Source organism: Pelodiscus sinensis, chromosome 22, assembly GCF_052426305.1.
Source record: "Pelodiscus sinensis isolate ZL-2025 chromosome 22, ASM5242630v1, whole genome shotgun sequence".
Classification (NCBI taxonomy): Eukaryota; Metazoa; Chordata; order Testudines; family Trionychidae; genus Pelodiscus; species Pelodiscus sinensis.
Genome location: NC_143073.1, coordinates 3696712 through 3724051, shown reverse-complemented (window position 1 = coordinate 3724051; position 27340 = coordinate 3696712). Strand labels below are relative to the sequence as shown.

Genomic DNA, 27340 nt, shown 5'->3' with positions numbered 1-27340 from the left:
AGTGGGCAGTAGCCAGGTTTGTGATAGTCCTTACTTCCTGTAAAAAAATCTCAGCGGGGTAGATGTGTCAGTCTGTAACTTTAAAAACAAATGGACCTGTGGCACCTTAGAGACTAATCAAAATATATAGATTCATGAGCTTTCGTGGGCACAACCCACTTCCTCAGATGAATTGGAGTGGAAATAACAGAAACCAAGATATATGTATAACAGCAGAAGTACCTGTCAAGTGTTAATGAGGCTAATTAAGTGGGCTGGATGTGTCCCAGACATAGCTTTTGATGTGGAAATGCAGGTGATAATGGCAGGAGAAACAGACCATTTTTTTTCTTGGTTCCAGTGACAGTCCCTTGGGAAAGCTGTTGCCTACATAGACAAGCTGTCCCCAAATGGTAGAAAATTGCATTGTGCTGGAGGAGCTGAACTGTTGACCACAGTGTTTATCCTGGAGCTTTAGGCAATCTTTTATATATTCTGGCCATTGAGTGCCTTGAAGATGTGGTTTAGACCATGAGCTTAAATTGATATTCTGTGGGAAGCCCATGAAACAAGGAGAGGACAGATTTAATGTGCTCCCAGTAGCTGTGTTGCCGAGGAGACACAGTAAAGTGTTCTGTTGTATTTGGCATTTCCTGAGGGCTGATGGCTTCATGCCCAGGTATATTGTATTACTGTAATTCAGATACGAGCTGATGAGGGAGTGTATAATTGTGGCCAGATCACTGTCCTTCAAGACTGACCAATGTCTCCTAGCCAATCAGAAATGGTAGATTGTTAGTTTCAGGGCTCATCTAGATGAACAGTTAGTGCATGAAAAACCGGGACAGAAACCTAAAATGCACTAGCATACGGTGCACAAACTGGTCATGTGGATACTGCTACACGCTGACCTCTTCTGGTTCAAAGTGGCCAGTCTTTAGATGCAGGTATGTGAGAGCTTAGGCCTGGTCTATGCTAGGAGTTGAGGTCAAACTTAGCTGCATTGTCGATTTTCTAAACTGACTTTAAGGGCTGTTAAAGTAGATTTCAGTACTCCTGCTTTTCACAAGGAGTAATGGTCAATTTGACCTTGCATTTGTTCCTGGCCTCCGGAAGGTGTCCAATAGTACCCCACAGTGACCAGTCTGGCCACAACTTTCAACTCTGCTGCTTTCTCGGTGCACAAGAAAAGGCCTAGGAAAGTGTGAACTAAGGATGTTAAGGACTAGTCGACTCTCCGATAAGCTTTTGTTTATCGGATAGTCGACTAGTCAACTAGTTGATTCGCTCTCCCCCCCCCCCCTGCTGCTTCTATCAGATAGAAGCAACAAAGGGAGGGGAAGGGGATTACTTCAAAGGGGCAGCACCGCACAGCTGAGCCCGGGCTCAGCTGTGTGGGGCTGCCTCTTTGAAATGTGCAGGTTGCTTGTGTACAGCTTCATGAGCCACAGAAGCAAGGGGTAGGCTGGGTGTCCAAGGATCACTATTGGCATTTCAATGCCTCTCATGGTAATTGTCCAGTCTGGGAAGCAAGTTCCAGCTTGCAGCTTTCTGAAGAGACCAGAGTTCCTAAAGATGCGCACATCATGCACCTTTCCCGACCGTCCCACACCAATGTCGGTGAAATGGCCCTTGTGATCCATCAGCGCCTGCAGAGCCGTTGAGAAGTACCCCTTGTGGTTTATGCAAGGTGGCCGGGTGCCAAGATAAGGACATGCGTTCCATCTACCATAGTTTGGAACCCCATCGCAGCAAAGCCCTCTGCTATGTCCTGCATGTTTCTCAATCACTACAGAAGGTTATTTTTTGCCTTGGCTGCTTGGATCACAGCAGCCCCCACTAGATTTCCCCACACCGAATTAATTCCCAACTGATTGGTAGCTGTCTGGCCTTGCAGGCTTCCACAGAGCTACTGCTGCTCACTTCTCAACTGCCAGAGCAGGTCTCTTTCTGTTATTTCTGTGCTTCAGGGCGGGGGAAGGCACTTTGCAAACTTCCATGAAAGTGGCCCTAAGCATGGGAAAGTTTTGCAGACACCGCTAATTGTCCCACAGCTGCATCGCTGTGTGATCCCACCAGTCTGAGCTTGTCTCATGGCACCAGAACCGGCGTTCCGCTTTCTCAAGAGGATCAACTGCCGTCAGCATCCGCCCATTGCTCCACTCAAGTGTATCATACGTGTGTCTGTCTGAGGCCTCCTCACATTCTTCCTCACTCCGGCGCCTGTGGCTAGGCTCTGGACATACCACAGCATAATGCACAAGGTGTTTGCAATGCTTCCCACATCACTTGGCTGCTAAACGGGGTCCAAACTAGCCCTGCTATGGCATCTGCACAGATAAGCAGGCAAAAAGGGGCGTGAAAAGAGTGTTTGCCATTGCTTTCAGGGGGGGAGGGAGGAGGAGGAGGGGATGAGTGCATTATGGGACAATGAGGTCATGTACCCAGAACCATCCACTGGTCCCAATGGGCCCTGACCCAGAATGCAAAGTGGCATTAGGAGCTGTGGGAGAGCTACCCACAATGCATCGCTGTCAGTTGATGGTAGCCACCCAACTGTGGACACACTGTCTTGTATGCAGTGGGGACGTGCACCTTTGACGTTACAAAATCAGGTGCTAAAAATCGACCTTAATAAATTTGACCTTATCTCGAAGCACAGACAAGAACTCAGTGGCAGCTAGGAATCCAGGAACATGCCTAAAGGACAGACTGAACTGGTTAATACCAGCTGTGCGCCATCAACAAAAGGAGCATGTATCAGGACTGCCAACTCTTATCAGTGGTTTTTCTCCACTTACTAGCGTAATTTCTGTCTTGTTTGGGTTACACATCAGCCCATATTTGTTAATCCATGAGCTGATCTTGTCTAAACACAGAGCTGTCATAGTGGTTCTAATACAGTCTCATACGGTGAAGGGACAAGTAGATTTCATTAGCTTGGTTTCTTCATTTTTATTTCATTCAGCATTTTTATGTCATGAGCTGCTGTTTTCTCTGAAACCTAACAGCTTATGTCAGGAACACAGCTTTTAGAAATTTTTAAAAGTAGGTGCTGTTGTGTTATTTGTAAATAACTGTGTGTATCCTTTTTATTGCTATAAACAGTCCACAGTCAGTAGCTATTTAAAGTGAATCAGTCTTTATTTGCACACTCAATGTGCGTTAACAAATTCAACATACAAGATAGCATTACATATTGTAGATTAGCATACAGTATTATGCAGTTTCACACATTTCAAGTTAGTTTTTTTGCTTTTTATTTTTTTTTTACCACAAATTTGTAACTGTCCAAGTTAATTTTACAACAGAAGACACTAGGTAAAGAAAAAACACATCTGGGAGATTCCACCATGAGGCAGCTGTCAGTAACTGTCAATTTTACACCAAAAAAAAAAAAATTATCTGCAAATCTTCAGTTTCCCATTATTCCTGGGGAGTAATGGAGTTATTCACATCTGCCCAGTAAGCCTAAGTTTATTTACCCTGAGCACTTTTCCTTGACAAGATGTTAGTCTTTCCTTTTTCAATTAAAGGAATCGGAATAAGAAGATGATCTAGGCTTAAGCATACTTTTCATGAAGACAAAGGGAACCGAACTCAATCATTATTTTTCTAGTGCGGGAAGAATATGGAAGGAATGATGACACATCCACACCTTTAACAATCAGATTGCTCAGTGCAAAAACCAGGATTCAAATATAACTGCACCAGCTTCCAGAGGAAAATCTGTTCTGCTCATGGCTAAGCGCCAATAACAGAGTAAGAGAGAGAAAGGAATTAGGACAAAGGTCAAAATCGACAGTAACCTCAAGCAAGCAGCCTTATGTTCAAGATTAAGGTGTCCTGATAAATCGTATGGGGGAAGCCCACACTGTATTTACTCCACTGCAAGACTTAGAAATATTGAGAGGCTTCAATCTCAATGTAACTATTAGTCCTGTATTCATTAACCCAGATCAACTGAAACATTTTCTTGATGGAGATCCTTACAAGCAACAAAAGCTGTCAGGGGAAAGATTCAGCTTCCCAAAGAGAGCTTGTCAGAAATTGCTGCTGAGATACTAATGGGTGGTAAAATGTGGATTGTTTGCCAATGGCTGCAGAGGAAACTGGAGACTAAGACGTGCTCAGTTATTCTACTTTCAATAGTAAGAACATTGTGAGGAGCGTGTTTCGTTTTTTGTTTTTTTTTTCCATCAGGGCTCTAAAATCCAGTGGTCTCAAGTACTGTAAACAGTTAAATGATTTAAAAAATTTACTTATAATACATTATTTACATTCCACAGGGCACAGAACAGTGGCTGCATGGAAGCAACGAAATGAATACTGAAAATTTGCAGTCTTCTGTGTGCCTTTCTGCCCGCTCAATTCTTCTTTGTTTTTCATGTGTAGTGTTTAAAAATTATAAACTCAAATCCCGCAGAGGAGTTATTAGGTCTCTTGTTATAATTGTTTATAATCCGCTTGCCAATGATATTTAAAATAAATATTAACTTGTTCTAGGAACCAAATCAGGTTACTTTGCCAAGATATTATCATCTCGTAACAAAGTTTAGACCAGTGTTTTTACAGAGCGATCTAGTGCAGCTGCATTGACTGGTTGTTTACCTTTACAGAACTTGGGGACCATGTGTTTCTGAACAGAGAAGTTGTTGACTAATCTGGCAAATGTCCTATGAAGTGCTACAAGTCACAGTTATCCACTCATGTTTTCATAATTCCAAAGGTGACAGTAAGCAAATTCTAATTATTGGAAGCTAAAAATATAAGGCTAGTTCAGAATGCTTTGTACTGTCACTTGAGAGCTTAATTTATGTTTTGAGAAGAGAGTTTTTTATTTTTCACAATGTAAATTAAGTCTAATGCTTTGAATACTGGCAATTATAGAAACAAATTTTTAAAAAGTAGATTTAATAGAAGCTCATGTTAAATGTGGAGGAGGCTATATAATTCATTCTTGGATTAAAAAGCCTTTCTCTGGCATAACATTTCCTGTCTAATTTCTGATATTTCACTGTCAGACTGGAAGAAGATAATGTTCAGGTAGAATTAAAAAATCCTTTAGCAGAATTAGCCTCAGTTTCCCTAAACTGAAACATACACATTTAGTTGATAATGTTCTGTCCGGACCCTTTATACATATATAGAGTTGAATAAAATAGTTTGTGCTCTGTGGGCATTTAGGATAGATCAAATATTTATCCTGAACCAAGTTCCATATGGCAAAAGCAAAGTGATCAGGTATTTCAATTTTAGGTATTTATACCTTTAAGTATTACTTTATAGTTCTAAAGCAAATACATCACAAAGGGAAATATTCCAATTCCAGGTTACAAGGCATTTTTCTTAAAAGGAGAGAGTCATTCTTCCATGTACCTCTTAGCGCTATTGCAGAATTCTAAAACCTTCATATATGGAAATGCAGTTAATGCTTCCAAATCAAAGGACAGAACAGCAAGGATCAACGGGCAGATGAACTAACAAGAAACTAGAGGTTCAACAGCAGAATTCAAAAACTTTGGGAAAAGCCTAATAAAGAGAGGGCAGTTGTGGTGAATACCAGCAAAGACAGTTCGGCACAAACACAACTTCCATAGTAACAGATAATATTAAAATCTGCAACTTGATATTGGTAAGTTACACTAATTTTAGTTTGTATTAGGCATGCAATAGCGTGATTACACTTACATATATTTGTGGTATTTTTAAATTTAATGCTTTTTAGAATTTTAGTGCCCTGCAAAACCACATCACTTGAGAACCAATCAGCTGCATCTTACGAAAGTTTAGTTCTACGACTAAAACAAGGTTTAAGTCAGTTCTGTGAGCCAGCCATGGCTGCTGCAGCCTTGGCTAGTATTCGCTCAGGCTGTGCCATTTGGCAATCTGCTTTCTGGGGTTCTCACACACCTCTCGCCAGTGTTCCACCCCGCTTGTGGTGACGCTGTGCGCTCCCAAAATCAGGCGACCTACCACCTCGTTCTTGGTGGTGCGGTCGAAGTCGATGACTAGAAATTCAATGCTGATGTCAGGAAGGAGATCCACAGGGATATCATAAATGAAGGATTCATTGAAGATGGGATTCAAAGTGCACTTCTTCACATGGGTCTTCTTTTTTGCTATGCGTTTTCTGCCATAATAAACATTCACCTTAACGTAGGGATCTGCCAGAAAAAAAGAAAAAAGCAAACCAATAACACAGGCTAATAATACTTCTTGGAATATTGTGTCTATGAGGTCCAGTCAGGACCATGGAAATCAGAGAATCTGAACAGAAATAAAAGTTCATCCTACTATAAATATGTGAGAGAGTTTGTTTAAATCCCTGATTCCCTTACAGGTGAAGAACCAAAGCGAATAATTCCCTAAATGAAAAACTTTGTTTAAAGAGATCTATAAGAGGAGCAAAAAACAGATTTATTTTTATCTCCCGCCCCCGCCCCCCACCAAAACCTTTTTTTAAATTATTTTGAGAGGAAAAAATGTTTAATTCCTTGTCTTACTGGCGAATTACAGAACTGAAGTAGAAGCTCTTTCATTCCTTAGTTAGCCGGATAAGGAAGATTTGAATGTTTAGATTCATAGATTTTTAATGGCAGAATCCTAGGGTTGGAAGAGACCTCAGGAGTCATCGAGTCCAGTCCTCTGCCCAAAGCAGGACCAACCCAACTCAATCATCCCAGCCAGGGCTTTGTCAAGCCAGGACTTAAAAACCTCTAGGGATGGAGATTCCACCCCTCCTTAAGGAACCCATCCCAGTGCTTCCCAACCCTCCTAGGGAAAGAGTTTTTCCTAATATCCAACCTAGACCTCCCCCACTGCAATTTGAGACCATTGCTCTTTGTTCTGCCATCTGCCCCCACTGAGAACAGTCTCTCTCCATCCTCTTTGGAACCTCCCTTCAGGTAGTTAAAGGTTGCTATCAAATCCCCCCTCACTCTCCTAGTCTATAGATAAATATGACCTAATCCCTCAGCCTCTCCTCTAAGTCATGTGCTCTAGCCCCTTCATCATTTTTGTTGCCCTCTGCTGGACTCTCTCCAATGTATCCACATCCTTTCTGTAATGGAGGGCCCAGACTTGGACGCAATACTTCAGATGTGGCGTCACTAGTGCTGCATAAAGGGGAATAATCACTTCCCTAGATCTGTTGGCAATGCTCCTCCTAATGCACCCCAGAAAGGAGCATTAAATCATATATGCGGATCCCTTCAATAATATGATTATAGAGCAGGGCTACTCAACTTTGGAAGCTCTGGGGGGCAAAAATGATACTCACAGCACATGCCGAGGGCCGCAACTTAAGTGTGGTTGCATGTGCATGCAAAAATATACGCAAATAGCTTCTTTCACACTGATGGGCATGAATACAAAGATTAAGGCAACACTACACAACACGCAGGCCCCATTTAAGTCAGTTTTGTTGATATTAATAAAATGCAATATTTACCTGATTTCCACCCATACGACAGCACTTTTAATGAGCAATGACAAGCCAGGAATGTAACTACTAAAACGCATGTCAACAGAAGACCAATATACTGACTCGCCATTACGGAGCGTGTTCCCAGTGGAAGCCACGTTCAAAGGATCCCACCTGCGGGCTGTGTGTTGAGCCCTGTGTAAACCCAAACCGTACCGCAGGCTGCAAAAAACCAGGCTGTGGGTCACATGCAGCCCACGGGCCGCATATTGAGTAGCCCTGTTACTCCTGTATTAAGCCCAATAATTTGTCTGTCTAAAGTATATCTTTCAGGAAGGCATTCAGCCTTGATTTGAAGACCTCAGGAGATTTGCATTTCTCTTGGTTTTTTTTCTAATGGTTAATTTATTGTCACTATACATTTGTACCTTATTTCTAATTTAAATATTTAGCTGGCTTTAACTTTTAGGCAGAAGTTCTTGTATGCCTTTCTCCACTAGCTAAAGAAGCCCTTTACTACCATGTGGTTTTTTTTTCCCCTGTGAAGGGACCTATATACTGTAATCAAGTAACACCTTGAGCTTCTTTTGATTAAATACATTGAGCCTTACAAGTCTCTTGCAGTAGGACAAACTGTCTGTTCCTCCGATCATTCTTGTTGCTCTTCTCTGCACACTCTCCAATTCTTCAACATTCTCTCGAAAATGTGGACTCCAGAACTAGCTGCAATAGTCTTCTGTGTGTGTGTGGGGGGGGGGGGAGGTCTCTCTAAACTAAGCCACATACAAAGTCGCTGCTTTCAGGATCCAATTGCCTCAGTCTGTAGGCACGGCCTGCATTTTTCTCCTTAGCTGACGTTGCATTCGGCTGTATCACAACACTTTGAGTTTGACTGGGTCTAACTTTATTAAGCAATCCCGATTGTTCTGACTACCATGTTCACATTGACACAGGTCTTTGGTCTCCACAGATTTTTATCAACAGTAATTTGTATCTCAACATTTAAAACAACGGTTCATGTTGAGCTTAGAAGTGCTGCAAATGCCTCATTTGGCCGATCCCTCATGGACAGCTACTTTTTGAGAGTTGTAGGCCATCTGCTAAGCCCTTTCCATTTGCTTTGATGCTGTACATTTCTTTTTTTATCAGAACGTCATGTAATAGTTTCTGTGATCCATTGACCTCCGAATGTCAACTGGGAAGCGGTTATAGAAATCTCATGAGGCTGCTGTTTACATTCTAGTTCTCCAAAGAATGTAATGGGAGGTCTCAAATGGAAGCCAGTGTCGCTCCAAAATTAACATGGTTCTGAAACTTATGAACATGCACTATATGGACAACGAGGGTGCAGTGAGATTACTAAGAATTGGGCCAATGAAAGAGGATCTTACCAACCTTGTGTCTCCAATACCCTGGGCAACACATCTCTACAATAATACTGAATGGACAGGTACTGTAGACAGCATCATGCATGTATACTGAAAAAATATAATTTTAAAAAATTTGTATCGAGGTATAAGGCACCAGCAAAGGCGAAAACCATGTTTTCTTCCAAACAGGAGGTAAGAAATGTATTTCTCTCTCTCAGGCTGTAAACTCTACATTGTAAGCTACCACAATGGAGAGATGTTAACCCAAAAGGAACACCCCAGGAAACCAAGCCATGTGTGGCTATTTTTGGCTAAGACAGTGAAAACTGGGAGTAGAACTAGAAAGCAAAGACGACCTCCCTTCATCTTTCACTTAGGAAGTCAACAGACAGCTAACTTACACTCATAAAAATGGGATTGCAGACAATGTAGGTTTAAAATGCTGCAGAGAGGCCACGTGAGAGAAGCGTATTTAGAGAGGAGGTTAACATGGAAGCTAAGTTTAGTCTCTCAGAGTCTTTTATGGCCATGCTTTATAGGTAACCATTGGTTTTCACTAGGCCTAAGTGCTGTGATGTTAAGCAAAGTGCTGCTCATCAGTGGAATCTTCAGGCCCACCAATAGGGCAATTGCCCGGGCCCAGCAATTCCAAAGGGCCCAGGGCTCTATGGGCTGGAGGGGGATGTGCCATAGTCCAGGCGGGGCTGAAGGCTGGCTGCCCCAGCCCTGCCCCTTCCGGGAGCACGGAGCCTGCCCCACTCCCACACACCTTGCTCAGGGGCCCGGTGAGGCTGTCCGCTCCCCTGGGCCTCTTACAAGCTGGTCTGATCTGTCCCTTTGGGTACAGCAGAGCTGCTGTTCTGTGAGTAGCTAGGTCAGGGGCTGGATATCACAAAGGAATGCTTCCAAGGGACTTGGGACTGAGGTGGACACAGTGTTAAGCTGCAAGGCAAAGGAAGAGTTGGCAGTGCTCTGAGGCATAACAGGCTGGTGTTGTTAGGATGCTGACACTCAACAAGCAGCATTCCCTTCTGCTGGAGGCGCGGAGAAACAAGGCGCATGTCTACACTGAGAAACTATTTTGGAATAACTTATTTCGAAATAATAATGTCAAAATAGCGTGTCCACACTCCAGGGAAACCTCGAAATGAGTCCGAGGCTGACTCCCTTAATGTGGACCCACTACCTCAACTTAGAGCCCCAGGAAGCACTGAGGAGCAATTACTCCTAAAAGGTATCTAAAACGGTGTCACAAAGAGGAGGGAGAAAACTTGTTCTTCCTGGCCTCTCAGGATAGAACAAGAAGCAATGAGCTTGAACTGCAGCAAGGGAGGTTAAGGTTGGACATTAGGAAAAACTTCCTGCCTGTCAGTGGAATAAATTGCCTAGGGAGGTTGTGGAATCTCCATCTCTGGAGATATTTAAGAGTAGGTTAGATAAATGTCTCTCGGGATGATCTAGACAGTACTGGGTCCTGCCGTGAGGGCAGGAGACTGGACTCCATGACCTCTTGAGGTCCCTTCCAGTCCTAGTATTCTATGATTCAATGATACTCTGAATGCTCTGGGGAGTCGTGATTTTGAAATAGCAGCAGTGGAGCGTCCACACTCCTGCTGTTTCAAAATAACTATTTTGAAATAAGCGTTTTTCCTCATGGAAAACAGGAGTTATTTCAAAAGAACCAGCCCTGTTATTTCGAAATAACAGGCTTGGTAGTGTGGACGATCCCCTTGTTTTGAAATAAGGGGAGTTATTTCAAAATAACTCTCTAGTGTACACCAGGGCAAGGTGAGTCACAGCTCTAGGCTCCAAGTAAATCAGCACACTTAGAAAAGTCTAAATCTATTATATCTACAGTGACTTGCCTCTGCTAAACACATCAAAGAACAGAATGTTTGCTTGAAAAGATCTATTTTCCATAAAACCATGTTGTCTGCATTAATTCAGTTCTCAGGCTTTAATTCTTTAATAACTGAATCCGGTATGATCTTTTCCATAATTTTGCCTGGGATTGATACCAGATTAACTGGCCTCTAAGTACCTAAGGTCATCCCACTTGCCCTCTTTTAGTACTGACATAATTTTAGAATTCTCCTAGGCTTCTAGATTCTTCACTATTTCAAGATTTATTACCAACTACCACTAACAGGCCTGAGATCTCTTCACTCAACTCTTTGAGGACCCTGGGTGCAAATTATCTAGGCCTGCCAATTGATGTTCCCTCTAATTTTTTCCATCTATGGGCAGAATAAATGTTGTTCTGTGCACTGAGGCATGTGCAGATGTGCACCCCCAGTAGAAACACATGGCTGGTTGTGGGCACTCTGCTAATCAGCTGGGGGGCACCTGGATCTCCTGGGTGGCCGCCCAAGTGCAAAGCTTACAGGGAACACTGCTGCCAACTTGTTTCTCCCTAAGTAGAAGCTGTCTCTGATCTTCCTTGGATTGGGGGGGGGGGGAAGGGAAAGATAATCCTCACACACTCTGAAAACGTCACCCTGCTTCCTTCCAAATACCAAACAGAAATACTTAATGAAAACTTCTGCCTTTTCTGCACCTCCATCTAGTACCGAGCCTGTACCACTGTGAGGGTTACTTTGTTCCTAACTCCCAAATGTTTTTAAAGAGATGTTCCCCTTTCCCTCCCCTCCTACAGTTTTTGTCTTGTGTTTTCGTTCATCTGCAAGCAGAAATGTGACACATTTTACGCAAGGCGGTCCATGGCAGTGTGGACGCTCTCTTGCGTGAGAAAACTCTGATGGCCATTTTAGCCATAGGGGTTTCTTGCGCAAGAAACCTCTGTTGCCCATCTACACTGCCGTCTTGCCCAAGAGCTCTTGCACAAGAGGGCTTATTCCTCATGGGGAGAGGAATAACTCTTGCACAAGAAGCCCTCTGTTCCGACACTTTACTATACATTTAGTTGCGCAAGAACGCGTGTGCAGTGTAGACGCTCTGCAAGTTTTTGCACAAGAACGGCTGTTCTTGCGCAAGAAACCTGCAGCGTACAAGTAGCCACAGAGTGTCACACCAGACAGGCAGACCCAATCATGGAACCTCCGGAGCTTAGTGCATCAACTTCTACCACTTGAACTAAAAGCCAGCTGGCGTTCACCTGAGGCTGTAGAGCAAACTCGTTCTCGCTCTCTGGAAGCGGTCTCAGCGGCACTGCTTGGGACAATGCACCGCACCCAGCAGGTGTGTGGGCTACAACAGCTCGCCATGCTAAATGTTGCTCTCTGTGATGCCTGTGTGTGTCCCATTTTGAGTGTTGCGCTGACTTGAAGACATTCAATGGAAAAGCCAACACTTCAGAGCTAGCTGACAAGTTAATCAGTAAACAACTGATCAGAGAGCACAGTGTAACTAACAATCCATTTCACAGCATTCCCTGTGGGCTTACAGGGAAGAAGATGCTGCATCCGGTGCAGTGCAATAAACTAGGACTAGGCTGGAGAAAATAGCTTCTACCTGAGAGACCAGTGATGTCCATTTTCGGCAAGTGTCTGGCTTTCAGCACCACCACCGTCATTCTCTGCGCAACGGGCTGGTACGACAGCGAGACTTGCAGCTCGCCTCTGCTGATGCATTTCTGTGGAAAAGAAGTAGAAACAACTGAGAAGACTTGGGGGGCATGAAGGGAGACCAGGAGTCACAACCACATTACCCTTCCCATATTGCTAAATGGGAGGGGTCCTATGTGGGAAAATGGTGTGAATTGGTTTGTGGAAAGAAAACATTGACCAGACTAGAGTAAAAAGGATCGGAAAGGTTTGTAATGTTGATACTTGTCATTATGAACATAAGAACAGCCCTACTGGGTCAGGCCAAAGGTCCATCTTGCCCAGTGTCCTGTCTGCTGACAGTGGCCAATGCCAGATGCCCTAGAGGGAGTGAATACAACTGGGAATCCTCACGTGATCCCTCCCCTGTCACCCAATTCCAGACAAACAGAGGCTAGGGACACCATTCCTGCCCATCCTGGCTAATAGCCATTGATGGACCTAACCTCCATGAGTTTAGCTATTTTCTGAACCTTGTTAGAGTCCTAGTCTTCACAACCTCCTCTGGCAAGGAGTTCCACAGGTTGACCCTGTGCTGTGTGAAGAAAAACTTCCTTTTATTGTTTTAAACCTGCTACCTATTAACTTCATTTGGTGACCCCTAGTTCTTATATTATGGGAACAAGAAAATAACTTTTCCTTCTTCACTTTCTCCACACCAGTCATGATTTTATAGACCTGTACCATATCATCCTCCCCCCTTAGTCTCCTCTTTTCTAAACTGAAAAATCCCAGTCTTTTTAATCTCTCTTCATATGGGATCTGTTCCAAACCCCTCATCATTTTGTTGCCCTTTTCTGAACCATTTCCAATGCCAATATAGCGTTTTAGAGATGAGGCGACCACATCCGTACACAATATTCAAGATGTGGGCGTACCATGGTTTTATACAGAGGCAAGAAGATGTTCTCTGTCTTATTTTCTATCCCTTTTCTAATGATTCCTAACATTCTGTTTGCTTTTTTCAGTGTCGCTGCACATTGAGTGGATGTTTTCAGAGAACTCTTCACAATGACTCCAAGATCTCTCTCTTGAGTAGTTATAGCTAAATTATTCCCCATCATATTGTATGTACAGTTGGGATTATTTTTTCCAATGTGCATTATTTTACATTTGAGAGATTACGAGGCTCATGTTGAGAAAGCATTTTCCTTAGCTAGAAAATACCGATGTTCAGCTAGAATGGAGAGGCTGTGAACTCTGTTTACAGCTACCTCTGTGCCAGCCTTTCCCATTAGGAGATACTGTCAAAAGAGAGGAGCAGGAACAGTGCCTGCAGGAATTTCATGGATACAGCAATTCCAACAAGAGATAAAACTACCATTATATATGTCAATTTTGTACCAGAGACACAAGGTGGACGAGATAATATTATTTTATTGGATCAACTTCTCTTGGAGAGAGAGGCACACTTTCAAGCTTATACAGAGCTCTTCTTCAGGTCTGGGACATGTACTCAGTGTGTCACAGGTAAATACATAGTGGAACAGATGTTTAGTTTAAATAGTTAACACATATTTCAAGGGACCATTCCAAGTGAATGGACTAGGGAGTTCGATCTAGGGAGGCTAATGAGCGTGACCGAAATTGCAAATGAAGTGCGGGATTTAAATATCCCGCGCTTCATTAGCATGTTCCTGGGCGGTCACCATTTTGGAAATTGACTAGCCCGGAATAACTGCCCACGTCTACACGCGGCAGTGAAATGGGAGTTTGAAGTAAAGCCCTAACTCGAATTAGCTGTTAAACCTCATTCCAGGAGGAATAACAGCTAATTTGAGTTAGGGCTTTACTTCGAACTTCCGTTTCACTGCCGCAGGAAGACACAAGCAGTTATTCCGGGCTAGTCAATTTCCAAAATGGCAACCACCCGGGAACATGCTAATGAAGCGTGGGATATTTAAATCCCGCGCTTCATTTGCAATTTCGGTCGCCCTCATTAGCCTCCCTAGTTTGAACTAGGGGGCTAGTGTAGACATACCCTAATAGGTTTATTTGAGCATAAGCTTTCGTGTGTAAAGACCACATCGTCAGATGCAGCATTGGACAGGTTGTAATCTACTGAATATGATTATCGCATTTGCATGCATGGCTCAATTCTGTAGGTGAAGTTAGAAATGTGAAGTATAAGCTTGTGTGACTAATGTAGCCAAGTCAGGGCCATTGGTAGTACTCAAGGAGCTTAACGGTCCAATACTCAGGACAGTGATCTGTGAATAAACTTGTTTTTCCCTGTACGCCTGGGAGGAGGGGCTATGTTGGCTCCTACGAAGACATGTGGTCCTGTCACGTGATACTGGGATCCATCTTGGATGCTGTATTTTTCCACATGAGTGGAGGTGAAGTTAAGACAACACAAAGGATGCCCAGCTTATGCAAAAGAGGGATGTTAATTATTTAAAATGTTAACCAGTTAAACACTAGGGGTGCAGCTACACTGCATCATTATTTCGGTATAATTAGCATTATTCTGAAATAACAATGTGAGTGTCTCCACAGCAATTTTGTTATTTTGAAATAATATCGAAATGACGGGTAGCTTATTCTGACTTCTGTAAGCTACATTCCACGAGAAATAATGCCTGTTCTGAAACAGTTATTTCAAAATAGCGGTAGTGTGGACTCTCCACTGCTGCTATTTTGAAATAGCGTCTCCCCATTCAAAGTAATTTCTCCCCTAAATTGAGGTAGCGCCTCCACATTAGGGGAGCCTGCCTCAGACTAATTTTGAGGCTTCCCTGTAGTGTGGATGCTCTATTTTGAAATAAGCTCCTTCGGAATATATCTTCCAAAATCACTTATTCCAAAATACGTGTGCCGTGTAGACATACCCAAGTTTAACCAGTTAACCTTGGAGCAGCCTCCTGCCAGTGGCACACTGGGAAGGGGTTTGCTCCACCCAGGCCAAGCCAAGTCTACTGAGCTGTGGGCGGGGGCTGCTCGAAGCAGGCTGCACCAGCTTGCTGTACTGTGCTGTGGGCTGGGGGGCTGGAGCACCCCTGACCATGGTGCTGTGGGCTCAGCCATGCTGGAGCAGCCCCCGATACGGATGATGCTTAGTGGGTCACTGATAACCCTTTACACATCCCTAATGCAAAACCTATTTAAGGTGGGGGAGTGAGGTAAGCTAGGTGGTTAATTTTCCCCTGGCTACCTCACCTCTGGGGGAAGGATTGGGCCCAGTCTGGGAGCCTTTCCAGCCTGTGAAAGACGCTTATTGGAACAACTTTGAGGGCGAGATATTACGTGTAACCAGTTTTCTGGTGCATTCAGCTTAGCTCGCATGTTGTGTTTAATTTTGCTTATTAACCGACATTATCCTGTCTTCTATCTCTCATGACCACTTACATCCAACCTTTTATACGTAATAAAAATCACTGCTGTTGAGTAATAAACCTGGTGTAAGTAATTGTTACCTAAGGAGGCAAGGACTCAGTCTCCCTTTACAGTGAGAAAGAGGGAGAATTTCATAAGCTTGCACTGTACAGCTCGCTATGCAGCACGAGACGGATGCATCTAGGGCTCAGCTCCCAGAGGGGCTGGGTAGCTGTGAGCTGGAGACAGGTGTCTCGCTGGGCTGTTTTCAGTTAAGAGCTGCAGCTTTGGGGGCGTGGCCTGGCCCCGGTGTATGTGCAGCAGCAGCCTAGCGGATCTAGCTCAACAGGGCAGGTACTGGGAGTCCAAGCTGGCAGGGAAAACAGCTCAGTGGGGTCTCAGCACACCAGATAACAGTCTCAAAGCGGGCCCTGGCCTGTCATACACGCTTCCAGTCACTGGAGGAGGGAGAGCAGGCAGCTGAAGGCGGAGGTTGTTACAGTGTTTCCCAGACCTGATGAAGAGCTCTGTACACAGAAAAGCTTGTCTCTCTCACCAGGAAGTCAGTCCAATAAAAGATATTAGCAAATCCATCTTATCTCTGTAATATTCTGGGTCCAAGACATACAACAGCACTGCCAAGTTTTATTCCAGAGTCAGGATTCCAGGTCGGGGTCATAACAGCCCAGATGATGTTTGTTTCTGCAGTGTGGTGGGTACAGTTGTGATAGAGTGCAATATAATTGTAAAATGTGACTGAAAACTAGTACAACAGTTCTGAGTAATTTGTCAACTATTTAAATTAGAAAAGTCGGTCTTCCTTGGGGATTTTGCTACTCTTTTAACCACATATGTTTTCCAAAATCAGCATTAACAATTAACAAACAAAAAAGCTTAACAATTACATGAAGAAATAATAGTATCTATTTCATTACAAATTCCCATTTACCCCACATTCTGACCCCTTCTGAAGCCTACAACATCCCATCATTTGAAAGCTTGCTTTTCCCATATTTCAGCTCAGAACTAACGTGTCCCTTGCAATCAGTTGGAGGAATTTCTGAACTCCAAGCGAAGGCGATTTTAGGTTCTCAGATGTAATTTCCACTTCCCAAAGACCAGTGAGAATGCTGTCCAAGAATGGTGCTGGATTATAACAGCCTTATTTATTGTTGTTGTTGTTTTAAATGTGTCCAATTGTGACCCTTTTTGCCATACAAAACAATGCAAACATGTCTGGGAAGAAAATTAAGATAAATATATCTAGTGCAATATAATTGTTGCTTATTAATTACACGTTCAAGCGAGTTTAATTCCCAGCTCAGCCACAGGCTTTTGTTACGGCTTGGCCACTGTGTTCTATCTTTATGTGCATCAGTCCCTCATCTGCACAATGGGGAAGATGATAATACTCCCTTTGTCTTGTTGACTTAGATGAATTCCTTGGGGTAGAGACTGTCTCTTACTATGTGTTTTCGCAGGGCCTATCACAATGGGGCCCTGTTCTTAGCTGAAGGCTCCAGATGCTACTGTAATACAAGTACTCATGTGAAGAATCTGCAGAATATAAACCTCAAGTAGGAATGTTTAATAGCCATGAAAGGAGTAACTTCCAATGCGGAGTTCCATGTTACACATTCACTCCTGGAGCAACACCATACTTCTCTACAATCATTTTTTACATCTTGACCTTCACTTTACTGTAGATTGAACTAGAGCGGGATGCTGGACAGCTCCTGTTCTACAGAGCTATTGATCCAGACTAAAGTTTTCAGAAGCATTTAAGTACCATTTTCAGCAGTCACTTTAGAGCTGAGGCTACTGACCTTCGATGAGACTTAGGATCCTGAGGTTTCTAAGTCACTGAGTGCTCTTGAAAATTTTACCTCCAAACCTCAGGGGTGAAAGAGCATGGCTTAAGGGAACCATGCTGCAGGACATGTTTGGTGGTGTCCCTGCAACTAATAAGCTTTAAATTAATGCTACTTCCACAGTGTTAGAAATGGATTTTACTTTATATGCCAATACATTCAGCCTAAGCTTTTTCACTACCAGTGAATATGGGTTTACAGTTTGTGAGTGGGAAGCTGATGCTGACTTTTGCCAATATCTGTCTTAGAATGAAACAAAAGTTATTGATGTACAGGAACTTTTGAGTTTTGAGTTCTGCTTCCCTGACAGATGGGACATTTTACCCTGCAGTACCAATGGAAAAACCCCCTGGTGAATCCAGCCATCAAATCCTCTTGTACCCACTTCCGGACATGGTGCCAGCGAACACGGCCTCATCGTGAAAGTAGGAGATCCTTCTGCTTTGTCAGGTCTCTCTGGTTGGTGACCAAGTGGAGAAAATTGGTCAAGCTTTAACGAGGAGGCAGGGCTATCAGGAAGGCCAGAGCTATATAAAGCCTGCAAGTAAATGACCAGGGAGCTTAGCGAACAGGAGCAGCTAACAGGGAGTTTAGAGGGGGAGTTGGAAGAGGGCTAGATACACCTGGCATTCTTTAAAACTTTTAAGCTAAACTAAAACCAAAACTGCCTGATTGAAATCAAAACCCTATCAATAATCTAATTAGCTGTAGGAGAGAATGCAGGCAGAAGCCCAGCAGCAGCGTGGGGGCTATCTTGTTTATTGCACCCGTTGTAGCAAGTTTGATTACCTGCCCTATGGACAGGTGGCATATGTGTGCATTCAATGCAAGGAGCTCCTGGCCCTCAGAGACTGCGTACGGGCTTTGGAGGCCAGAGTGGCTGAATTGGAGGAGCTAAGGGAGGCAGAGAGGTATGTAGATGAGGCTTTCTGGAACATTTAGAACACCTCCAGTCAGACATCCCCTGTGCTGTTAAGGAGGATGAAAGGCTCAGGGAAGGGGAACATCCAGCTGGAGCAGAAGGAAACCATCCCATAGTTGGAACCCTCCTTCCAGATGTACTGTGATATCCTCTCACACTGAGGATACCACTCCAGGGGAAGAAACTCCAGTCATTAGGAAAAGGCAGTTATTAGTAATGGGGGATTCAATCATTAGAAACAGAGACAGCAGGGTTAGCAATAAGCAGGAAAACCACATGATGCCTTGCCTGCCTGGTGTGAAGGTTATGGATCTCTCGAGACATCTAAGAACATAAGAATGGCCATACTGGGTCAGACCAAAAGTCCATCTAGCCCAGTATCCTGTCTGCCCACAGTGGTCAATTCCAGATGCCCCAGAGGGAGGGAACACAACAGGGAATCATCACCTGATCCCTCTCCTGTCACTCATTTCCGGACAGAGGCTAGGGACACCATTCCTACCCATCCTGGCGAATAGCCATTGATAGATCTAAACTCTATGAATCTATCTAGCTATTTTTTGAATCCTGCTAAAGTCCTGGTCTTCATCACATCCTCTGGCAAGGAGTTCCACAGGTTGACTGTGCACTGAGTGAGGAAAAACTTCTTTTTGATTGTTTTAAACCTGCTGCCTATTAATTTTATTTGATGACTCCTAGTTCTTATATAGACTTATCTAGATAGCCTTATGTGAAGTGCTGGAGAGGAGACAGTGGTCATGGTACATGTAGGTACCAGTGACATAGGGAAGTGTAGGAGAGAGGTTCTGGAGGCCACATTTAGGCTGCTAGGAAAGAGATTGAAATCCAGGACCTCTATGGTAGCGTTCTCTGAAATGCTTCCAGTTCCATGCGCAGGGCCAGGTAGGCAGGCAGAGCTTCAGAATCTGAATACATGGATGAGACCATGATGTAGGGAGGAGGGGTTTAGAGTTATTAGGAACTGGAGAAACATTTGGGATGGGGGAGCCTATACAGGAAGGATGGGCTCCACCTAAACCAAAATGGAACCAGACTGCTGGCACTGAACATTAAAAAGGTCATAGAACAATTTTTAAACTAAGGGCTGGGGGAAAGCCGACAGGTGCGGAGGAGCACATGGATCGGACAGAGACACCTCTGAGGGGACAGTCTAATAATAGTCTAATATAGTATGTTCTAGTAAAGAGAGGATGGAAGATGATAAACAATGGGTCAGATCAGATGAGAAACAATCAAATGAATAAGAGTCTAACACATCAGGAAATGGCAGACAGATAAATACTGAGACATTTTTAAAGTGCTTATATGCAAACGCTAGAAGTCTAAATAATAAGATGGGTGAACTAGAATGCCTTGTATTAAAGGAAGATATTGATATAGTAGGCATCATGGAAATTTGGTAGAATGAGGACAATCAGTGGGACACAGTCATACCATGGTACAACATATATTGGAAGGACAGATCAGGTTATGCTGGTGGGGGAGTGGCCCTATACGTGAAAAAAAATGTAGAATCAAATGAAGTAAAAATCGTAAATGAGGCAAAGTGTTCCATAGAATCTCTATGGGTAGTAACTACATGCTCTAATAATAAAAATATAGCAGTACGGATATATTATCAACCTCATGACCAGAACAGTGATAGTGACTATAAAATGCTAAGGGAGATTAGAGAGGCTATAAACATAAAAAACTCAATGATAGTGGGGGATTTCAACTATCCCCATATTGACTGGGTACATATCACCTCAGGATAGGATGCAGAGATGAAATTTCTTGACACTTTAAATAACTGCTGCTTGGAGCAGCTGGTTCTGGAACCCACAAGGGGAGAGGCAACTCTTGATTTAGTCCTAAGCGGAGCACAGAATCTGGTCCAAGGGGTAAATATAACTAGACCGCTTGGAAATAGTGACCATAAAGTAATAAAATTTAACATCCCTGTGGTGGGAAAAACACCTCAGCAGCCCAACACTGTGGCATTTAATTCCAGAAAGGGGAACAACACAAACATGAGATTAGTTAAACAGAAATAAAAAAGGTACAATGGCAAAAGTAAAATCTCTGCAAGCTGCATGGAAACTTTTCAAAGACACCATAGTAGAGGCCCGACTTAAAGGTATACCCCAAATTAAAAAACATAGTAAGAGAACCAAAAAATTGCCACCGTGACTTAACAACCAAGTACAAGAAGCAGTGAGAGATAAAAAGGCATCATTTAAAAAGTGGAATTTAAATCCTAGTGAGGAAAATAGAAAGGAATACAAACTCTGTCAAATTAAGTGTAAAAATATAATATGAAAAGCCAAAAAGGAGTTTGAAGAACAGCTAGCCAAAAACTCAAAAATTAGATCTCTCTCTTGGAATCATTGTGAAGAGTTCTCTGAAAACATCCACTCAATATGCAGCAACAGTCAAAAAAGCAAACAGAATGTTAGGAATCATTAGAAAAGGGATAGAGAATAAGTCAGAGAACATCTTATTGGCTCTATATAAATCCACGGTACACCCACATCTTGAATACTGTGTACAGATGTGGTCACCTCATTTAAAAAAAGTTATATTGGCATTGGAAAAGGTTCAGAAAAGGGCAACAAAAATTATTAAGGGTTTTGAACAGGTTCCATATGACTAGTGTGGAGGAAAAGTTATTTACTTGTTCCCATAACATAAGAACTAAGGGGGTCACCAAATGAAATTAATAGGTAGCAGATTTAAAACAAACAAAAGGACGTTTTTCTTCACACAGTGCACCGTTGGCCTGTGGAACTCCTTGCCAGAGGATGTGGTGAAGGCCAGGACAAGGTTCAAAAAAGAGTTAGATAGATTCGTGGAGGTTAGGTCCATCAATGGCTATTAGTCAGGATGGGCAGGGATGGTGTCCCTAGCCTCTGTTTGTCAGAGGCTGGGAATGGGTGACAGGGGAGGGAGCACTTGATGATTCCCTGTTTTGTTAATTCCCACTGGGCCACCTGGCACTGGCCACTATTAGAAGACAGGGTACTGGACTAGATGGGCCTTTGTTCTGACCCAGTACGGCCGTTCTTATGTTATGTTAACTTAGATTATATGGATAGACACTGGGACACAAGAAGAAAATACAAACCAACTATATAAAACCTTAAAGTTTCTCTGCCTGACAAGTTGGGAGAGATGAACGCCATCCTGGATCTGAGTGCCGTATCTGCCCTAAGCTGCTCACAGGGAATTGAAGGGGAAACCCTTGGGAGAATCCACTGTGGCTACTTGCTTTTCTACAATAGAGGAATGTTCTCAAGTCAATGTTTGGACATTCCAGTGCGCTCCCTCCAGAGTGCGCTAGGTTTTCGAATCCTGAATTTCCTGTCTGAAAAACAGCACTTCAGTTCTCTGTGCACTGCTGTGCCAGCAGGGTTTGTAAGGGTGCCCTGGTTACCAATGAGCTACACACAAAAGGTGCTTCTCTTCCACAAGTCTTGTGGCCGGTCGTGTGATGAAGTCACAGTGATTATCATGTGTGCTTTATATTTTTATCAACAATTATTTCCCCGTTTAAATGAATCTGGTACGTACAGAAACAGTACCTTTGAATTCCATTCAGATGGGTAATTTCTGTCTTAAGACACTAGATTTACTGGGCATTGCTCAGGTCCTTCGGAGCAGGGGGCTAGGAGTGTGGGGGGTGCAGGAGTTAAGACAGGGGTTGGGGGCCTCAGGGCAGGGGCCTGGGAGATGGGGTGGCGGGACTCAGGGCACAGGGGTCAAGAGCCAGGGCAGGGTGTGGGGAGGCTCAGGGCAGAGGCCGATGCAGGGTTCAGGGTGGGCTGGCTCAGGCCAGAGGATTCAAGGCAGGGGGCTGGGAGGTCAGAGGGGTTTACCAGGCCCAGCTAGCCACTATCTTCCTGCTGTGGCTGACCCTCTGTGGTCACTGCAGTACAACTGTCCCCTGCACTTGTGGTTCCGTGGACAGCGGGGCCGACAGCCTCCCTAGGCCCTGGGGCAAGGTTGGGGGGAAAGCACCCCATCCCCCCGGAAAAGGTGTAGCCCCAGGAGGAAGGGACAGGGCCTGAGACAGCGAGCCCTCAGTGCCGCCTGGACTGCAGCATGCGCCCCTCCTCTCCCTTCCCCCCCAGCCGCAAGGAGCAGCAATGCTGCGCTCTGGCAGCAATTCAAAGGGGGCCGGGAATTACCGGGCCCTTGGGCAACTGCCCCTTTGCCCCACTCTGTCAGTGGGCAGGACAAGAGGAAAGCAAGGACTGTTTCCTCACCACCACCACTAAGCCGCCCCCTGCGTTTGTGTGCCGAGCCTGTGGGGAGTAAACCCACGCTGGTCTTTCAACTCCAAGTACAGGGTGGGAACCATCCCTACTCAGCCATACTTAGGACTATTCAACAGAACTGCCAGGGCCCTGGGCAGGGTGTGGGGGGGTTGCTCCAGGCCCCTGGAAAGGGCGGGGCCTCAGGTGGAAGAGATGGGGCTGAGGGTCTAGCCTTCCCCAGCAATGCTGCCCGGTCCACAGCGCCTGGGGTTATATCAGCAATTTAAATGGCCCAGGGCTCCAGCTGCTGCTGCAGTAGAGGCACTGGCAGCCGGAAGCCGCCGACCCTTTTAAATCACTGAGCCCCGGGGGGAGCGGCCCCTTTTGCCCCTTCATTCCCCATCCGTGGCCCTGAGAGGGGCACTGCTGAAATGAATTCAGCATGATCTCAGCTGTGAGGGGACAAAAGACCCTCGCCTGGAGTGAGGTCACAGCTTCGGCCAGTCCCTCAAAGGCTCTCTCTCACTACTGAGTGGGTAGTTTTCATGCTGCTCCCCCAGATAATGGGGTGGTAGAGAAATCGCACCAAAGGGAAAGAGAACAGCGCCACAGCGAGGGCACTGCAGCACACAGAGGAGGGGAGTTCCCCTCACCGGGGGGGGGGGGTGCTTGAAGCATATTTATTTTGTGGTTAGAGTCATCCGGGAAGTTCCCCCCCAACATCTTCTGCCAAGAGAGGGGTGGCAGCAGAGTCTCCCCTGCAGAGAGAGGTGTGTATCGGCAGGCTCGGACTGCCCCCCTCTGAGACAGGATGGGGCTTAGTGCACACCCTTCTCATCAGCACCTCCCACGGGCTAACTCAGGTGTCTGCGTGCCTGACGGGTTAGCTTTTCAAAGCAATGAGCGCTCTTGTGGCACCTTGGGCCTGGTCTACACTCGGACTTTATTTGGAAATAACCCCCCCCTTCCCGGTCGAATGTATAAACAGAGCGTCCACACGACCAAGCCTGTAATTTCGCAGTGACGGGCCGCGGAATTAGAAATCTGGACTCCTGCTTTTCCTCAGGAGTCAGGCTAATTCAGAAATAGTTATTCCGAAATAACGGTCGCGGGGGTGCGGCTATTTTGAAATAACGACTCTCCAGAGATAATTTGAACTACCTACTCCCCAGTGCTTCTTGGGGCTCTAAGTTGGAGGTAGCACATCCACATTAACGGAGCCTGCCTCGGACTCATTTCGAGGCTTACCCATAGTGTGGATACACTTGTTCTAATTTGTTAAATCAGGAGTTATTAAGTCGAATGTACTAATTTTGAAAGTTTCCTAGTGTAGACACAGTCTTAGAGACTAACAAAAATATACAGATAAGCTCATGAGCTTTTGTGGGAAAAACCCACTTCCTCAGCTGAGTGAATTGCTCTCTTCCTTCCTCATCTAGGAACTCAGGCCCCTAACTCCGGTGTGAATTGCCGGGATTTTCCAGGTGCTGGAAAGTCGAGCACTGTGATGCTTAGTGTCACCGCACCTAACTCCGTTTGTGCATTTGGGCTCCCGTGAACGAAAGATAAAATGTATAACACAGAGTCAGCAGTGCACTAATTTTGATTTAGCAATGTACAAGAAAACAGATCTGTTTTAAAATGTCCTTGCCCACGTATGCTTTATGTCTAATTGCGCATGACAGGTACTAAACAAAAACAGAAAATAAAACATTAACCTATAATTAGAAAAGAAAAAAAAATTGCGCAGCAGCAAATTACACAAGGCAACTACCTCTGTAAAAATTTCCTTTCAGCTGCTGTGGCCCAGCCTTTACTGGTTTGGTCCGTGATAGACTGTGACTCACTTTTGCAGCAGTGACACCTGCCTGTTTGAAACACTGGGATTTAAATGAGACACTGGATTATCAGGCACTCAGTCAATATAAGAGGAGACAAGTGCTTCTGTGAGTGTGTGGCTCTGGAACCATTTTCATAGTGACTTTTGGAGAAGGACCCCAAATGTAAGGAACCTGGGATCCAATCCTGCAAGACTTCGATTCAGTTTCTCCCAGGTTACGTCTACACTGCATGGCTATTTTGGGATATATCCCGAAATAGCTACCCCGCATCTACACAAGCTGCTCATTATTTCAAAATATTGTGCTATTTCGTCATCCCGATAAACCTCATTGCATAAGGGTTAAGGGATGGCTCGAAATAGCGTGTTATTTCGAAATTTGGTGCTGTGTAGATGCACCACATTTCAAAAGACGCTATTTCGAAATAGAGTTGAGATAAGATACGCAATTGGCGCGGAGCAAATTGCTTATCTTATTTCGAGTGTAGGGTGCCGTGTAGACGCACCCTGAATGACTTCAGCAGGACTCAAACAAGTAAGAACTACTCACATGTGTAAGTGTTTGCTGTATTCCTGGGGTTCCTAGACATTTTGAGTCCCCTGAACCAAAACACCTCAGCCTGATGGAGGATCAGCTTAATTGTCACTTACTTGTATGTTCCTTTTGATGATCTCCCGGGTTAGCTGGACCTTTCCAGTGCTCGGATCCACTCCCGCCAGGGGCACCATGACTTCTCCAATCACATCGTCTCGAGAGAAGCGATCAAAACTGAGCACCAGGAAGTGAAGCACCAAATCCTGGAGCTGGCTGTAGGGGATCCCATAGAAGGTGAAGGTCTCATCAAAGACCGGGTCCAGAGTCTTGCGCAACACACGAGTCTTGACTCGATGCCTTTTGTCTGGAAGAATTGTCATCTTGATGTAGGGATCAGAGCCTTGAGTGTGCTCATCCATCACTGGCAGCCCGTGGGCCTCTTGAATGGTCACTACCAATGCTTTCTTGGGGAAGTTGTAGTCCACTGAGAAAGTCAGTGTTCCCAGCAGGACATCTTCTTCTGGGGAAGATGGGGAGGAGATTTTGCTCCCACCTGGAGTGATGCTTTGATCTGGACTTAGTTCATCTCCGTAATCCACTTTTATTGGGAGCTGGTCAATACAGGGGGCTCCATTCATCCCATTTGGGGCCTTCTCAGAGCCCACTAACCCAGCTTCGGCAGCATCTATCAAAAGGTTTCCTTTCCCAGTCTCCTTAACAGTGCCGTTCTTGTCTCTGCGGATCCGGATAATTTTCTTCTTGTTACTCAAGGTCTCCGGATAGATACTGATGCCTTTCAGCATGTGAATGAATTTGTAAGGGGGGTTTTTGTGCTTTTTTTCTGCGTGCTGGTGGCAGCACGTCCACACAAACACTGTTACTGAGACAGACACCACAAGGACCGTGGCGCCAATAAGGCCTGCCACCACGGGAGACACATCTGTAAAGAAGACAAAACAATTAGGGATGAGATAGTCTCTTAGGACAAGTATGTTCCTATAGCACTTATAAAAGCATGTTATTCTCATTTACAGAAAATACCTCCGACTCCAGCTACAACCAACGAACCTTTCAAGTGACCATAGTCTATTTATTACTCAATGATCTTGGAGACAGAAATTCCTTTGGAGCTTGAAATAATTTCCCTGAAATTATTCTCTTCCATGTGGGAGTCAGTTCCCCACCCACCTCCTTGCCCTAAGTTTTGCTTAATAACATCTTCACAATGTCTCAGAGGGGTAGCCGTGTTAGTTGGTAACTGAAAAAACAACGAATAGTTGTTTTTTAAGTATCTTTCAAATGCGTATTGCCTTATGCTTGTCAATCAGTTGTGTAGGCTGTAATGGACAGGGGGAGTGCTGACCGGCACCGGGTGACTAAGGGGTTAAGTTCAGGTAGCTAGCAAGGTGTTGGCCAGGGATCGGGAGAACCAATCAGATAGAGGGTTGAAATGTGAATTGGATGTAGGTTCCTTGCCTGCTTTCTTTGTGTGGGAGAGAGAAATGATTTAAACCCAGGCAGGACTACCATGCCTCCACGGAATTCAGGGCATGGGAGTGTATTGACCAAAGAGAAAATGAGAAGTAAGAAAAGGGAATCCAGTCATGTTCAGGGTATTTTTTTTTTGTGGTTTGGTTTGAACTGCTCTGTGTGATTCCCCTCCCACGTTACCATCTAAGCATGGTTCCTAGAGATTTTCTCTGTGTTTTTTTTTAATTTGTTTTCTTTAGTGCTCTGTAACATCTAGCAACCAAGTATGCTTTATTATAAAGCGATAAGAATCACTTCTTTTAAGGTGATGATTTGACTCTTGTGCCTATCCAGGGTGGTCAAGCGCAGGGCTTGAACCCATGATTCCAGAGGCAAGTACCTTATCTACTGCAGGAGCTAGCCCCCCACACCTCCCTACATTCTGTGCCCCTGTTATTTATCACACATACCAAGGGTGCCTGGGGTCCAGGTTGGGGCTTGAACCCTTGACCTGCAGATCCAAAGTTGTGTATCTTAGCCACTGGAGTAGGCTCTAACCACTTTATGTTCTGGGACCTCCTTATCCCTCCTACGTCCCAAGGGTGGGGCTCGAACTCATGGCCTGTGGCTATGGAGACAGAGCCCTTAGCCACTGTGCATGGAAGATCTGTCTGCGCATAGTTGCAGGCCTCTGACGGAGGGGTCACCTACCAGAGACTGCAGCTTGTTTTTCTCTTTTCTTTTTCCAAGCTCTTTTGGGGCAAGAGCGCTGGGCGGGTGTGACGGGGGG

General features: G+C 44.6%; 1 protein-coding gene across 2 annotated transcripts in view; it reads right to left on the bottom strand.

Moving 5' to 3' along the window:
• Positions 1–3102: 3102 nt before the first annotated feature.
• The window catches only part of SYT11 (synaptotagmin 11), a 37663-nt gene continuing 13425 nt past the window's right edge, over positions 3103–27340 (bottom strand). The window contains exons 2-4 of one of the 2 annotated variants that reach the window (XM_089772383.1): positions 25197–26020; positions 12244–12367; positions 3103–6146 (exon numbers count right to left, since the gene is read on the bottom strand). In XM_089772383.1, coding sequence (XP_089628509.1) covers positions 5836–6146; positions 12244–12367; positions 25197–26020 — 1259 coding nt within the window. In that variant the 3' untranslated portion in view covers positions 3103–5835. The remainder of the gene's footprint in view (positions 6147–12243; positions 12368–25196; positions 26021–27340) is intronic. The other variant, XM_075908316.2, reaches the window with a different exon arrangement.